Source organism: Lycorma delicatula, chromosome 9 (genome assembly GCF_047948215.1).
Source record: "Lycorma delicatula isolate Av1 chromosome 9, ASM4794821v1, whole genome shotgun sequence".
Taxonomy (NCBI): Eukaryota; Metazoa; Arthropoda; class Insecta; order Hemiptera; family Fulgoridae; genus Lycorma; species Lycorma delicatula.
Genome location: NC_134463.1, coordinates 39,410,441 through 39,428,671, shown reverse-complemented (window position 1 = coordinate 39,428,671; position 18,231 = coordinate 39,410,441). Strand labels below are relative to the sequence as shown.

Here is an 18,231-nt window from a genome sequence, read left to right as displayed (position 1 = left end):
GAAATTTAATTTTCTATTAAATAATTTTAACTTTTCAAAACACCTGTAAATATGCTTCCAGATCTATTTAAAATTATACACAGTAGGTATAATAATATATAGGTAGTAAATAAGCTTTACCCTGAACATGCTGAGTGAAGAATCATCTATGTGGCTTGTAGAAATTAACAAGATTGAAACAGGTCACGGCTCTGTCGGCATAATAGTTCTATTTATAATGTTATCACAGAAAATGAAGGGACTAAAATGTCAAGTCAGATTGAATTCATTAATTACTAACTATAAAAGTTATGCATCTACAAAAGTAGTATTTTTCAGAATATTGAACCAATATTTCTGTTGATATATACTCCAGGTTTAATAATTGAATCTGTTTTACTGATTTATTGACTAAAGCTGATCCAGCAAAATATGATCATGATAATTAATCAAACCAATAATGCCTTTGTTTATTATGTTTCTTAAAGTTCATAAAATTTGATCTGATTTTAAACAAATCTTTGAAAGCCTTTTATAGTCATTTATAGTAGTCAGAGAAGTTTAGACATCATTCTTAGAATTATAAAGATGTAAATAAACTGCAAGCTGGTAGAAATGGAAATAACAAAAACTGCATTTAATTTAATACATAATCACATAACAGTGGAGGGCAAGCAATTAAACATACTTCATTAGTTTTTGAGTATATATCAATTGCAGATTGATACATAAATCCAAATAAGTAAAACAGTTTCAAAAAGTATTCCAAAATACTGATGAAAGACAACCTCTTTCAACAGAAACACAACATAATGTATAAAACTGTAACCATACGAGGTCTGTTCTGAAAGTAATCAAACTTTTTTTAATTTTTATTATTAATTTTACAAATTATTGGTCCTTCTCCCCTTCAAAGTACTCCCCTCTCCTATTCACGTACTTTTCCCAGTGGTGGATAGCTTCATTTGAAATGGCCTTTAATGTCAGTGATGAATTTGCTTTAATGTCATCAACAGTCTCAAAGTGGCATCCTTTCATCACTGATTTTAATTTTGGAAATAAGAAAAAATCTCAAGGAGCTAGACCTGGTGAGTAGGGAGGCTGAGGGAGGACAGTCATTTGATTTTTTGACACAAAACTGACAAAGTTGAGTAAGCGAGGGTGCATTGTTGTGGTGAAGGAATCATGGGTTGTCTCACCACAACACTGGTCTCTTTTTGCAGATTTTTTCATGTAACTGTCGTGAAACACTGTTATAGTAGCACAGTTCACAGTTTCACCTTGAGTCAAGATTCAAAATGCCAATTCCATCAAAATCGAAAAAAACAGAAAGCATCATTTTGACAATTGACCAAGATTGACGTGCTTTTTTTGGACATGAAGATCCTTTGCCAATCCATTTTGATGATTGAACTTTTTGTCTCAATGTCGTAGCTGTAAACTCTGCTTTCTTCTCTTTCTATGATCCTTTGCATGAATGTTTCAACGTTATTGGCTTGTTAAAGATGTTGCCAACAATGTCCACTTTATATTCATTCTACTGTTCCAGTTCAGTCATCAAACGAGAAACACACTTTGCTACAACTAAATGAATGTTCTGTTTTTAAGTCAAATGTAATGGCATGATCCAATTGAGATGCTAACCTCTTCTGCAAGTTCTCTGAAAAGTCAATCAGCGATTTGCACGCACCAGATCATTGATTTTCTGAACATGGGTGTCATCAGTTGAAGTCTATGGCTTTCCTGGTTGAGGATCATCTTCAATTGACTGATGAACACTTTTTAAATAATGAAAACCATGCGTATGACTCAGAGCATCATAAGCTTGTTTCAAAAGTTGAAATGTTTCTATGACAGTTTACCCCGTTTCAGGCAAAATTTTATGTTGTATTGTTGCTCCCAAAAATCATACATTATAAAAATCACTATTAACAATTAAACATGTGGTTACAGAGGAGATTATGTGGAACACAATGCTGCCAACTGCTCATCACTAAATATCTCCACTGACATGTAATTAAAAATGTTCGATTACTTTCTGAGCAGACCTCAAATTGTTCACTGATGAAAATTCAACAGTATGGTTTTACAGCTAAAAAAAAAAATTCCATCCCTAGAGTTAGAATAGCATTTTAATTTAAAAAGAAATATGTCAGATGTGATAGTTCTTAATCTATAAAATCAGATATATTAGATAGTTATGCTCATATGGCTGATTAGTAGTTAGAGAAAATAAATAAATTTTAATTAATTACCGGACACATTTAATCCATTCATCTTTTTCTTCTGATGTAGCAGCAGACATTCTATACACAGTATGTTTACCTTCAACTACTTTACCTTCACTATCAGTTTTACATGCTTTAATGAAATCAGTACCAGCTGCATACAATTCAAAACAATGTGGTTTATGTCTGTCACTAACTTCTCTAACTTGAATATTTTCTAAAGGTATTATTCCACGTGGTTCTTTATCAGTTGTATATTCAAAATAATATAAGCAGTTATCATTTAGTATAAACCACCGTCTCTTCCAGCTTTTATAACGACCACCTAATACATAAAAAAGGTTTACAATAAGCATTTGTTAGTTTACATGTAAAATTATTATTTATGGAAATGAACTGAATCAAATTACAAAGTTGTATTTGGGTAAAACTCTTTTCACCCAAATAATTAATTTAGTTAAGTTTTATATCAACCACCATGATAAAAAAAAGAAAAGAAGTATTATCAAATTACTTACTTTTTAAGACAAAAATTTATGATTTTATACATACACACACACACACACACACACACACACACACACACTAGCAGACCCGGAAATGCTTCACTATTGCTAGATTTGAGTATATATAGATTAAATGAATACAATTGAAAGTTTGATAAAACATTAACAAAATTAACATTATGGAACTTTTTTTATTAACTTTCCCTTTTTTCCCCTTTTCATTTTAACCATATTCCCTTTCACCCTTTTCCCTTCCTTCCCACATTTCTCTTTCCCTTTTCCCACTTTTTTTTTCTCCTTTCCCCTTTCCATTTCCTTTTCTCTGTTTTCCCCTGTTTTCTTTTTTGCATTTTCCCTTTCTTCCCTTTTAGCTTTTTGATTTTTCCCTTTCTCCCTGCACGTAAATCGGTCCAGTAATTTTTTAGTCTTATAGTGGACACACATATCAGAAACACTGAAATGGAATCATAAAATATTTAGTACAGCGTGTGTTGCCTTTATGTGCAACAGATAGCGCTGTTTTTCAAAAAGCATGTTTTTACCTGTCATAGGTGTGACTTCTTAGATATAAAAATAGTAGGTATATAAAAACACGTGCATTTTCAAATGTAACATTGTGTCAAAATTTCAAAGCAATCAATCTGTGAAGAACTTTCGGAGATTTAAGATTTTGAACAAACATTTCCATTTTTATATATATATTAAAATGAAATTTAAACTACCAAAAACACAGTAAATAGATAAGTTAAACTTACCATATTAATTCCAAGAATCAATTTTTGCAAGATCCCGCAACTTCAGTTGGTACTTAATTTTATATTTACATTAAAATAAATTATTATAATTTGTGAAATTTAAATTTTCAAAAATGCAACATTTTAAATATTAACATCATTCCAGTACTGGACCGCAGAATTTGCGTATTCATCTACAATAACTTCAAAATTTATAAAACAGTAACATTTTCGACAAATTATAAAAATAATTTATTTTAATGTTGTTATAGAATTAAATACCAACTGAAGATACATGATCCTATGAAAATCGATTCTTGGAATTAATCTTTTAAGGCTAACTTTATCTGTTCATTGTGCTTTGATGATGTAAATTTCATTTAATATTAAATTTTATTAGCACAGTGATCAATATGTTAATATATATAAATATACGTATCCTATGAGTTTGTTGAAGAGAATACTGATAACAAAAAAATTATTCAGACATGTAAGGGGAATAGGTGAAGAAAGAAAAGTATTGAAAATTTTAAACAGAGAAGTAAATGAGAAGAGGTCAGAGGTAGACCCAGGTATTGGTAGGTAAAATTGTTTAAGGGCACCAGTAGAAAGTCTCAATATTAAGAGACCATATTGTTCTCTCTTAAAAATTATTCTTTTGTCAATATAGTCCTATTTTTCTCAGTGAAATTTTCTGATTTGTATACAATTTTGAAAAACCAGTTGGTTTGTATAAATCAGAAATCAATCATTTTAATATTGGTTTGATTTAAATATTCTAAGAAAAACATTTTTTTTTAGTAAAGCCAATTAAAAATCACACTACATAAGTAGAATATAAATTTTAAGTGCGAAAAACATTAAAAGAATATGTAAGAATCTTTGCACAAGACTAACTCTAAAATGGTACACTTTATCCGTAGGCTAACTAATTTATACAATATGATAAAACTCACACATTCAAAGTAGAAAATAATGTTCTTCAGAATGAAAGTATTAATGAGATTCCTACATAATATGTCAATCGCCGTAGTGGAATGGTAGCATCTCTGCCTTTCATCCAGAGATCCTTGGGTTCAAATCCTGGTAAGGCATAGCATTTTTTCATATGCTACAAAATTCATTTATCATTCATTTAGTAACTGTAAGAAGGCATTTAAGCCTCTTATATGTTAAAATAACAAATAATCCAAAACAAGTCTAAAATTAAAAAAAATATTTACCTTGTTTCCATAACCATCCCTCTTTATCAGGATTGAAAAATGTATGCATCAAATCATTACCATCATCTTCTGGTATTTTAAACGGTTCTGTTTTTATACTATCATATAAACTCTGAAAAAACAAAACATAATATCATAGTTATTGCTCAATAGAAATGAAATATTAATAATGTAAATTTAATATTATCTTTGAGCCACTGTAAAGTAAATGTAGCTCCATATCACCCGTAGTAATTTAAATAAGTTTCTTCTAATCCAATGTATCTCATCACAATTATGGCAGTCACTGGCATAAAACTGTCCAGTATTCCAAAATTTGTTACCACCATAGTTTATGAAAATTATTATTTTCACATAAGAGAAAGGTATAAAATCCAGCAGAAATATAAATCAGCTGTGTAACATGCAGGGGAGAAAAACCAAAGTATACCACACAGTTGGCCTCATATATATCAATCAATATTGAGATATATTAGGCTTGAACAACATGTTTCTAGTTTCTAACTTTTAACAGAAAATGAAATTTTGGTGTTTGTTTTATTACAATCAGATAAGGAGATTGGAATTGAAAGTGACTGGTGGCTGATCTTAACCTTTACTTCAAAACTGCACTATCGGTTTTTTGTTGTAAAATTTAAGATTTTATTAGGCATCTTAAAGTCATCTCCTGATCATCAAGTGTAAAAGTAAAGCATTTTTCACATAATCATACATTAAGAAAATAGATGAGATAAATAATATATTTAGAGCAGATATGATTTGAAATTCAGTGATATTTTTCAAGTGACAGTATTAAAAACTCCTCACTTTGCTCTGCAATCTGCTGAGAAAATTTATAAATAATCTGTTTCTTAAGTACAATTTTCTCTCTATATATTAACCTCTTAAAGGTGATTCTGCGCAGATTTTGTTTTTATTTTCATCTATAAGAATTTGAACATATAATTCTGAATAGTTTCTGTAATTAGAAACAGATTCATTATAAATAAATTATATATAATTTTCATTATTTAAATATTGTACAATGATCTAAATTTTTATCTCTTCTACATATTAATCAACTCTGCCAGAGCTGGTGTCGAGCCCTTGTAAAAAAAGGAGGAGAATGAATGGCTGTTTTCCTGAGTATTGGGTAGACACACTGATGTAGAGTAGAGTACTGATGTAGAGTTCCTTAACAATCAATAAATACCAAGAAATGCTTGACTTGAGATTCTATCTCTATGTAATCAGGAAATCCTACTCCTGCAGGGGAAGGTTCCAGCACCTTAAAATTGGAACCTCTCAGCTAAGGGAAGGAAATCCCTGGTCCTCCAGGTTCAGGGTTGATACGCTGAGCCAACAACCCGCCATTGCAAAAAATTTCAATATTACTAAACACTTAGAAGTCTCAGAAATTGTACTAAATAAAAAGGGTATAAAATTATGGAATAAACGCTTATGATTCGGATCTTGGAATAGCAGCAAATTGAATTCTCCAGGAGGAGTTATTATTCTAGAGGAGGAACTTTGGAATTATAGAATGGATGTGGTGGTGCTTCATATCAGGTTTGAGGAAGAGGGCAAACATAAGGGTAAATACTACATCATCATACTGAAACAGATCAAGAAAATGAAGTTTGGAACAGAAATGGCACTTAAAAACAGCTTAATTCAGATAAAAAATGTGAGTCAATTAGTGAAAGATTGTACTACATCTGGATGAGGGGAGTGTTAAGGTATCTATTCTTACAACACACGCCCAACTGAAGACAGTGAGGAGGATGAGGATATATTCTAAGAGGCTGCCTGGCAAGCATACAGTACGATACCACAATATGATATGAAGATGGAGTTGTTGGCGAGGTGAACGCAAAAATAGGTAGGAATCAGACTAGTGAATCATACAGGAGGAAGTACAGACTGTATGCGAACACAACAATGGCCTAAGGTTGATGGGTTTTGCAGGGGGTAAATGTTATGTCAGTAATGAGCACAAAAGTGCTCATTACTTAAAATGTATGAACTCAAAATATATGTACATAGCTCAACTAGTATTAAATAACTTATTTTGTTTTAAAGATAATAAAAGAAAACTAAGATCATACTCATAAACGAAACTGAAAAAAAAAAAACACAATTCACTGGCTATAAAGTGGTTTAGATTTTGAGACTTTTGTGAATTATTATTACTATTTATTATAAAATATAACAAAAAAACATCTTACCTCCAATAATTCTCTAGGTAAATCACCACCATTATTAATACCTCTATTCATTGATATGAACTGTTCTACAGTAGGCTTATCTTTAACACTTGGATTATGTAAACTTGTATTGAGCATTATTATGGCAAATGATAAAACATAACAAGTATCTGTAAAAAAAAAGCTTTAGTTTAATAAAAAAATTTAAAAAACATAATGTGTCTCATAAAAGTATGTAATTCAGGTATACATTAAACAGATAAGGAATAAAGAAATAAGTTGATAAATACATTGTTCTAGAAACTCGGTCTTTGTTTTTCAGATAGATCTCTAAGAAAAATTCCCCTACAATTATGCACCAAATTAAGGAGTTGGATGGCAATAATTGCATCTCTACAAGTATAAATAATCGAGTACAATTTTGAAATTTGGAAGTATCCCAAGCTATAGAATTTTACAAATTTAATATAAAAAAGTAAACATCTCGATAAACAAATAAAAAGCCATGCTAAACTAAACAGTTGCTGGAATAAGACTGAAGAACAAGAAAATGCTCAAAAACCGTTAAATATTTTTTACTAAAAATCTAAAATTAAAAAGCCACTTCAATTATCAAATAATCATAATTGGAAGATACTGAGGAAATATCAAAACCATTAAAAGAAAATAAATATATAGAAGGGTAAATAATACAAAATATTAATAGACAAAAAGTATCACTTATAAAAGGCATTAAAATGACTATCTAAAACAGTATTTTTAGAGTAGTAGTAAAAAATACAAAAAAAATTGTTACTTTAGGCCAATTTCAATCAAAAGCATAGTTTAGCTGAAAAACATATGAAACCTATAAAAACTTGATTGCCTAAAATGGCAATAATTCTATGTATTTTTAATTCTTATTCTAAAAACACTGTTAAAAATATTTCTTCAATAATGTTCCATAATGTTTATTATTTTTTCATTTCTGTACTTATTTATTTCCTTATATATCATTTTTTCACTACTATTGATTATGATTACCTAAAAATTGAAATGGCCATTTTAGTTTTAGATGTTAACTATAACATCTGTAAAAGTTTTCCTTTTTTTATAATTTGCTCCTTTTTATACCTAGTGAAAATAAAAAAAAACAAAGAAACATTAAAATTTTTCTTAATTGAAAAATAAAACCAAAAAAATTAAAATTATGTTTCTAACCCTAACAAAAAATCATTACTACAACATTTAATCCAACATTATAAACAATAACTTAAAAATGTTTACTCTAAACTTAATAAACAGTATTTGGTTCTTGTCTGTTAATGGGGGTGGGACAATATATTTTCGTTTACATATTAGTTTATGTTATTGTATTATTTTAATAAGATATACTTAATTATTATGTTTGCGGTAGTAACTGGTGCTACATTACTGGAGGCCAAAGTCTGCAATTGCCTTCACTGTGTGACTGAATGTATCTTCATTAGGTAATTGTTGCCGCCGTATGAATTCAGCTAAATATGATACAGTACTTTTTAATATTTCTCAATTTTGGAGTACTTCACAGAGTTTGGGTAAATACTTCAGATATGGGGGGTCTACAAAATGGTATCTACCTTCAAATGCAGTTAGCTCCCTCCAACGCTGTTGTACAATAAGCCTTCCAGGAATAGTAAATATATAGTTGCTTTTTCAGCAATATTGATGACCATAACTTCAAATAGTGTATTCTGATTTCCGTTTGATAAGAAGATAGAAAAAATTGCTTTCTTTTGTCAGCAGGTACTACTGAAAATCTGTTTCATTGATTTTGAAAATATTTTTTGCCATCTGCTTTGTTACTTGGCTGTTTTGTTAATATGATCACGCACACTTCTCATACACAACTACACCAATCAATTATGGTGGGTTTAATCATTGCAGGAAGTAGTACATTAGAGTTAGTTCACTGTATATTACATTGGTGTTTTTGACACTACACAACTGACATGAGCTGTTAATTTCAATATTATACAAATCTTATGAATTCCTGAATTCTGAGACGTTATTGATATGCATATTAACTTTTGTCTGGCACCCATATAAATTACAGCATCGTTGTATGCGATTACCATAATATAATTTTATGTTTTAGACTTTTACACATAATTTATTTTGCCACTAAAATACAACAACTCAAAATCCAACAACTCATCTTGCAACTATTTATTATTTCACTGTTAGCACCCACTTGCAATAACTTTATGGAATGTAATAATGAGCTAATGCATGTTCAATTATGAATCTGAAATAACAGTACCAACAACTTTTAACCGTGGTTCTTTTGATGTTGATATTTCATGCAGTTTATTATCGTTGTTCTTTTAATTTACAATAGCAAGATTAAAAAGATAAAGGTTGGTGCTTTATAATATAAAAATATAGTAAATCTGATATCTGTGTTAATATAATGCAGAAAATAATGCGATGAATAAGACAGCAAACCCTGCCTGCCCCACAGGTTAAAACAAATACTTTGTATTTTTTAAACTAAGTTTCATAAAAAAAACTTTTCAATAGATAATCAAGATAATCAAGCCATAAACATCTTTTATCTTCAATTCTTCAAAAATTTTTTGAAATTAAAAATAAAAAATTTGCTCAATTATATATATATATATATATATATAAAGCCACTGTAAATAGGCCTTACTTAACATTACATTTTTGGAAAAAATGTGGGGTAGCCAAATCTCAAAAAGAATTTCTAAAAGTTTTCTTAATTTTTACCAGTAGAATGTATTCTTGAAAGGTCAATTTCTTCATGGCATAGCTCATAAAAATGAACATACCTTATGAAGCTGGATAAGAGCAGGAAAATCTGTCATTGTTTAACCATATTTCCCATCAGCTAAACCGATTCAAATAATTTGCATTGAAATATATATGATTTGTTTGTTTGCTGTATAAAGAAAAACATATTTATGAGAATAATTTGAAAAAAGTTACTGTTTTTGTCTGATGAAGGCAAAAATATAGCATTTGCCGTAAAAAGGATTTAGTTATGAGGATTTTCCGTTACAAACAAGTGTTTTTGTGACACAAGAAGTAATAAGAAATAGCTAATGATCTTTTCTTTGCTGAAAAATTAAGCTTATAGTAAAAATTTTTAGAATGCGTAATGTTTTTCTCAAACTCTGACTTAAGCTTTAACATGATTGAACAGGAACTGAAATTGGTCCACCTGTTTATAACTACAACTGCCAACTGTCAACTATCAATTTATAAATTATGATGTACATAATTAGAAAATTATAAAACCTACAAAAAAAATACTGTATGATAACAACTAACCAGTATTAGTAAATATATTTGGGTTTAATTGGCAGTAACGTTGTGCAAAACATTCCATCATTCTATCAATTTTTTGAGCTTCTCCAGGCAGTCTAAAACTCCACAGGAACTGTCTGTAATAAAAATAAAAAGAATAATTATAAAAAACAAAATAAAATAAAATAACACAAATTTTCAAAACAAAAAATGTACAACATGGATAACATTTATAAGCTGACAATAAATAGCTACAGAGAATATAGCTTATGCTTAAAAATCAATCGACACTAAAAATTTCTAAGGCAAACCTTAGGATAAGGTAAATCTTCCAAATATTAAATGAACTTTAGTAAAATATTCCTCACAAAAAATTAGTCCATGAAATGCTAACAGATAAACAAAAAATCAATAAAAACGTGTTATATGTAAAACCAGGCCAAATAGTCTAATATATATGAAAAAATCTTCTATATATCTAAATATTAATACAGTGGTATATGTGAAGAATGGGTTATTTAAAAATAATGGGTTTTTCATGAAGGAAATTTCCTTTACCCCAGCAGGAGATTACTTTAATCAGTATAATCAGTACTCATTGGTAAACGTCCCACCTAATACTATATCAACATAACCTAACCTAATGCTTGCTTCGTCTCAACTTCTAATTAACCTTAAACAGTGTTTCTCAACATGGGGGTTGCAAAATTAGCCTACAACTTTGCATGTAAACAATAATGAAATCATTTTATGAGAAAAAGGTAATTTATTATAAACATATTTTACTTATATTTATAAGTACACATGTAAAGAAAACAAATTAGAGATAGTAGGGTTTGTTGATTTAAAAGTTTCTTCATATGTGAATGCTTTCAAGTGATATAAAATGATTCTTATATTTAATTTTTAAAGCAACCATAGAGGAAAAACCTTTTTCACAAAGGTAAGACATGGTGAAAGGGATTAATATTTTCAATGCTACTAGACTAAATTTCCACATTCTCTTCAATAAGCAAGCCAAAACCTATCTAACTCTTCGCATGTAAATTATAGTTGTAACATTTTATTGGCAGACATTTTGATGAGCTGGTATTGAATCTAAACTGGTAACTAACTTAACAGTAGCAACAATTTCACTAAATGGATTAACTTCCGGGAAATACTGCTGAATTTTTAGCTCTTTCAAATGCAACTTCATGCTATACAAACTGTGTTGAATAATAGTGTATTCTTGATCAAAATTTTTCACAATTATCGTTGTGGAAACATCAAAGTGGGTCATCAAAGCTTTGAAGGTGATAATAATCCAGATATCAAACTTCTGAATGAAAACATAAACTTTGTCATTAATAAAATGTTTTTATCACGCCCTTCACACCCAAGTTATTTAAATGCGAAAATGCATCAGCTAAGTAATTAACAGCAACATATATTCATTATTCTGTAAAATCATTGAGAATGGTGTTTGTTTATCCTGGAAAAAATATTATTAATTCATCTCACAATTCCATAATAAGGTTAGTTTCCCCTCACAATAACCATCTGACTTCTGTATGGAAAAGAAGAGTTTTTTCTTTTTGCCCATTTCATTGCATAGTTTAGCAAACAGCCTATTTTGTAATGGTCGACTTGTAATAAAATTAACCGGTTTTACAGTTTTACAAAGAATCTGTTTGAGATTTTCTAGCAAGAGCTTGTCTGTGAAGGAAGCAATGCACCCATTCTGCCCATGGTAGAGGACAATTTTTTAATTTTTTCAGAAATCTACTGTTTTTTCCTGTTACTGCAATATATTTTTTCAATCTATGTTATAGTTTTTAGTATCAACATAGAAAAGACATTGTCAATTTACACAACCAGGTATTTTAAATGCTAAGCAATGTATTTTCTTTCATTGATTTGTCCCTATCGCATTCATATCTCACAAAACATAAGAACTGAAAAATGTTTGCCACTTATGTTAATTCATCAATTTGAACAATAAAAAATTCACATTAACTCACTTGCTGAATTATCTGATCGTGAACATCAGCAACCATGTCATCACTTAGTTACTGTGTTGTTTGAAAGTGAAATTTTTTTCAATTTTTTTGCTTCTTCCACACCTATTAAAAAAACTGCAGCAGCCAATATGAGGTCTTCTGTGACTGTATGGGAGTTTGGACATCTTAGCTATTCTTAATGCTACGAGATTAAGTTACTCAAGTATCAGTTTCATTTATAAATAGAAGCTTGCTGAGTTCTAAAGTTTTTCGTTTGAAAAATTCCAAGGGATTGCTTTTATGATTTGTATGTTTAGTTTCCATGTGTCGAATTAATTTTGATGGCTTCATGTTTTAATTGGAGAAGACTTGAAAGCAAACAATACAGCGTGGCTTTCCATCCAATGAGGTGAAACCTTAAGTTATATAACTGTCATTGTCCAATGAGTTGTACATCAAAGCAAGTTGGTTTTGTGTGAGCTCCAGATATGGAATTTTAGAATTGGTACATTATTTTATACCAATATTTTTGTTTGTTGGATGGATTGTATAAGTGTTTGTTGTTTGTTTTTAAATTCTGGGTATATATTATTTTATATTACTGGGTATATTTCCATTTTATAAGTTATTTACAGATTTTGTTGCTTGGGTAGCAAATAGGCTATTCTAGGCCATATTTTTAGGTGGGTAGTTTATTTATTTAGACTGCCCTCCTGGGTTGGTAACTTATCAGGACTACCTTCCTGGTCCTTGTCTATTGTTTATGACATAATTAATTTATTTATTCTAGTTTATTTAGATAGAGGTCTGCCATTGGTTGATTCTTGTTGGTAAACAAACATTGTTTTGTTTACTGGTGTTTGTTTCTGTTTTAGTGTTTTGGAGTTTTTGTGTTAATATCATGTCTGAGCAAGAAGGACGACAAGAGGATAGGCCCAGGTAGGGTAAACCCAGTGAGGTTGTTGCTGAGGTATGGTTCGACGATTTGTCCTCTTCTTCTGGAGAGGAAGCCACAGTCTGGGGCGTCAGGAACGTCTGTACAGGCTGGCAAGAGTGGTTACATCCAAGATTTTGAAAGAATGGCTGGGAGTGTTGGAAGTTCAACTGTGCTCACTAGGGTATTTATTGAACACTTTGATGACTTGTTGAAGATTATAAAGAACTGTAGAACTGCTCGAGGAAAAATCATTCCTAAATTAAAGGAGCTTAAGTCAATCATGACTGCCCTGGCAGAGGGGTATGAATGGTTAGTTACTAAGCTGACTAAGATTCAGGAGGTTGTGATGAGGGAGACTGTTCCTTTTTCGGTCCTGCCTTAACAACAACTTACTTACAGTTTCTCAGTGTGAACGATACAGAGATATTTTAAAAGAAAAGCGTGAGGCAATTCTGTCTCAAAAACAACTGGAGATGGTCTTCGTAAATTTAATAGAAGGGGTAACGCTAAATCAAGAGAGGAGTATGTCCACTGTTTTATGCAGAAGGGAGGGTGATTATCATCCCAGGATGATATCCTTTGATTCTCTGTTACTAAACCAATCCTTATTGTTGTGGATGTGAATATTAAGTCACTTTTGTGGCATACTGGTTTCACCGATGATGGCGGTGAATTGCTGGGCTTCTTAGCCCAACATGGTCTTCAAGTATTTAATGTACCTGGGGAGTTGCTCACCTATGCAGGTAATGTAGAGGGTGACGGTTGTTTGGAGGAATGAATATTGAAGTTACCGTTGGTAGGTATATCCCTGCCAATGTTTGTAACTGGAAGGTGCTACCAATGTAAAGTTCTGGTTCAGCCGGGTTCTGTCACCTTCCGTGACAGACTCCAGTGATTTGGTCTGGTGGATTCAAGTGTGTGTCCAGATTGTGGACAACTAGATGCATACCATGTAATTTACAAATGCGCAAAAATACACACTTTTGCGCATGAAGACTATCTGTTGGTTCGACATTAGATCTCCATGAGTATTGGAAAACTGGGCTGAATGAGTAATCGTTAAACATTTCATAAGGTACCTGACAAGAGAACAAATTGGGGAGAGAATTTAGGGTTTTGCCTGGTCTTTCCTGTCTTGGTTTTGTTGTTTTTCTAGTGTTTTGTTTATTTGGGTTTATTTTTAAGTTATTTTAGTATTCGCATTGGTGGCATCCTGATTGAGGCAACAATAAGGCTGAGAGATGTCTTTTGCCAGGGTTCTGAAGATGACCTATGGTAAAGCTTGTAAGGGCTAGATACAGAGGGGGTAGCATGGCAACCAAAACTTCCACATGAAGGGTGTTTTCCCCTACAGGGTCAGGATGTCATTGTACAATCATGTCGTTTTACCAATGGATTTTTGCTGAACGTAGATGGGTAACTTTTGTTTTTTCACAAATTTATCCATTTTGCAAAAGAATCAAATTGAATAAAAAAACCAGTTACACTGTTTGATTGCACGCTAAAAAAACAAAACCTCAATTATTATTTTCAATGAAACTATACTTTTAAAATCTTAAAGGCAACAGATGCATGCTTCACATTAGAAACTAAACTGATGTTGTGCAATCCCTTACGCCTCTTTTATACTGCTGAGAGCACGATGTGTTCAAACGTATCAAATGAATGTTTGAACAAGACACTCTCACAGCCAATATTTTGCAAGAAGAGCAAATTACACGGAGCACATATACATGTAGTTGGAACATGTAAATTGCTAATGTTTGTATACTTCATATATGCATGTTCACACCCTCCACTATTAACACAACTAAATAGTTTTAACTACGTTTCACTGGGTTGGGGAATCGTGAAATATTAATTTTTTTTGGGGAGTCATTGAGCTAAGAAGGTTGAGAATCACAGAATTTAAATATTAATTGCTGGAAGATTAACACAATGCAAAACCGAATAACACTGAATACAAGATTTCTTGTAATATTTCAAAATCACGTAATTGCAATAATAGGGGAAATGTAAAATAAGACATTTATTTTTAAAGAAATAATAATTATCTAAGATAATACCATCAATAAAAATAAAGTTAATGAGTAAAGTGAGTGTTAGTTTATGTTAGACTAGGTTATGTTGATATCATGTTAGGTGGGACACTAACCGACAAGTACCTTTAATTTTAATTATGAATGATGTAAGAAAATTTGACTTAATATATTAAAATAGAATATTCCCACAAAAAACCTTACATTAAATATTTGATGCTCTCATAGGCCAAATCAACCTAGTTCTTCTGAGACACGATGCAGTTTCAAAAGAAATTATTCAACACAGTAATCAATATTTTCTTGTGATATTGGTTTACTGAGTAATGTTATTCACTATTTCTCAGTTAACTACTAAGAAAACCTTTGAATCATGCTGTTGCAGCATTACAATGTTATATTAACTATATGGATATAATTGCTTTTAAACAAATATGGCTCTGAAATTCCTTCTGATGACAACACACTATACTGTCACGTTCATTATAAAAAGTGAAAATGCTTCACACGCCTTTACACAGCTGCAAAAGAACTCTAGTCCAATAGAAAAGTTCTGTTCGTTAAAAAACTGTTAAAATTATGAAATCATCAGACAGCTGAACGTTAAATGGAAAGCTGGTTAATTGGGATAAAATTTCCACTTTTGTCATATTTTAACTGTTTAGCAACTCAATAAAATCATATGTTTTAAATTGTTGAATAACCTGAATCTTTTATGAATACAGTTCAATCTAGGGTCAATATTCTGCCCAAAGTGTACTGATTTAAGTCTATTAGAGCATGTCACTCTGGACTCTGCACGAAAAAGCCTAGAAGAGTTTTGACAGTTTTTGAAATTTTTATATTTTTTATCGGGTTAGGATACTTCTTATTCAACATTAAACCTAACACTTAAAATTCTTCAACAATCTTTACAGCATAAGTTGATAGAACTTGACTGTGATATCAAAATACAGAATGATGACAAAAATTTTATGTAGCTTCTAAACAGTTGATGTTCTTTAAAATGATTTGCAGAAAATGTTTGATTCATGGCAAGCAAAGATTCATTTATAATGTAGAATATTGACTGGGAATAAAATAGGATCACAGAGCCTGCCAAATTCATTCTTAAAACATTTCAATTTTAACCCTGCTCAGATGTGCAGAGAATCTAACATTACATATATAATATTTTTATCTAGTGGAAGAATAAACAGCTTGCTTTTCTTCTTTAAAATTAAAAGAAATTTTAGTTAATTACATCTTAAAACGACACAATATAAAAATGCTTCAATTTAAAAATAAAAATATTACTTTTTATTTTGTTAACTTACCTTAGAGCCTGTACTAAAATGAGATCAGTAAAATCATGCAGTTCGACAAATGCACGTAATACCTTTTCATTAAATTCATTACGTTCACCAAGATAATCACCAATAGCAGTTTTATTCAAACCTTCTCCTTTATAAAGAAATGCAGCAACATCTTCAGATGTGGCTTGTAATAAACCATGTTCCAATAAATATTCAATTCCTTTCTTTGGATCCATATTAAATTTCTTTCTACCAATGGACATCTGCTTTGTTCTGGTATGGTTTTTGCTAAAAAAAAGGATAAAAATAACATTTCAATCAAACTATACTTTTACAACTATAGATAAAAAAATTCAATTATGCACAATATTCAACAATAAAACAAGAAATATTAAAATATATAATTAAAACAATTGAATAAAATAAATTATTAATTCAAAATTGACATCCTTTGATCGGATAGTGGGGTAATGAAAATAAAATCTACTTCAAAACAAACATTTAAAATAAATACTTAAATAAATACTTCATTACACAAAATATTGTTTATTTATTCAAGCGAATTCAGGACTGAAGATGTTCTATAAGATAAAAGTTTTAATTTTAACGAATCTGGTAATTTGTTAATGGAAGAATGTCTCTTAGGCCACTGGGACAATTTAGCATTTTATTTTAACTTCACACTAAATATGCTATTGGAAATTAAGGGTCATGTAATTAACAGAATAATTTATTTTTTTATAATTTGTTGAATGTGTAAAAGATTTAAAACAAGTATGTAGATTTTGCCTTATACACACTAAAGAAAGAATAGCCAAGGGGTGCTTTGGTACATTCTTTTAAAAAGAAATAAAATGGAAGAAATGATCAGTGAAAAAATTTCAGACCGTTGCTGGGAATCAAACACCAGCTGATTTACAAGCCGACACACAAACTGCTGCACAGTACCTATCCACAGATTCCCTAGGGATATCATTTATGAGAGCTCTATATACCTCATATACAAAATGCTAAGTCCAATCTGAAAAGAAGGCATATAATCAAATCTTCAACTGTAGAGCTGAAATAACAGTTATAAAAGGTACCGCTACTACTTTTTGAGGACTGGATAAGACCGTAATGAGATTTTTATAGCAAAAATAAAAATAAAAAATTGGCATGAATTACCATCAAATTGAAAATTGAAGGGGGGAACAATAATATGAATCATCAACAATTGCAAGTGAGCAGTTCTTTATCAATGCCACTAACAATATGTGTTTGTGAGATAATAAGATCTATGAAAGAAAATAGGAAAAGGAAGCAGATGGAGAAGATAAATGAGTACAGACATAATAGTAACACAAAGATTATTAAGATGTACATAAAAAATTTCATGTGATCTGTATATTAGAACGATATAACTTTTGATACAGTTCCTTAAAATAAATAGGCAATGCTGCTGCCTCAAAATGCTTCCATTTGGGTTATTGATCTTTGCTTCTTTATTAAAACTGTAATTCTAACATGTAAGCAATCTTTGACTGTTAACATTAACCTCTTGCTGAAAGAATGGTTTTAAACTAACACATGAATAAAATTTCACAATAAAACAAAGGAAAAATACTACTGAAATTACATAAAAAAGATAATTTACTATATAAAGAAGAAACTTATTTAAAAATACAAGGGCACAAATTAATTAAATAAATGCAAGGGAATGAATTAATTAAATGAAGTCATCACCACTAACATCAGCATACTGATCAAATAATGTGGATGTTAATTGAAAAGAAAACACCCTACTAGACTTTTATCAAATCTATCATGAACCACTATAATAAAAATTACA

The 18,231-nt window shown here is 30.4% G+C and overlaps 1 protein-coding gene across 5 annotated transcripts in view; it reads right to left on the bottom strand.

Moving 5' to 3' along the window:
• step (cytohesin steppke) overlaps positions 1 to 18,231 on the bottom strand; it is a 107,669-nt gene that overhangs the window by 7,194 nt on the left and 82,244 nt on the right. For all 5 annotated transcript variants that reach the window (XM_075375570.1, XM_075375567.1, XM_075375568.1 and 2 more), the window contains 5 exons: positions 16,422 to 16,688; positions 10,172 to 10,284; positions 6,878 to 7,026; positions 4,671 to 4,782; positions 2,235 to 2,532 (listed from right to left, as the gene is read on the bottom strand). In XM_075375570.1, coding sequence (XP_075231685.1) covers positions 2,235 to 2,532; positions 4,671 to 4,782; positions 6,878 to 7,026; positions 10,172 to 10,284; positions 16,422 to 16,688 — 939 coding nt within the window. The remainder of the gene's footprint in view (positions 1 to 2,234; positions 2,533 to 4,670; positions 4,783 to 6,877; positions 7,027 to 10,171; positions 10,285 to 16,421; positions 16,689 to 18,231) is intronic.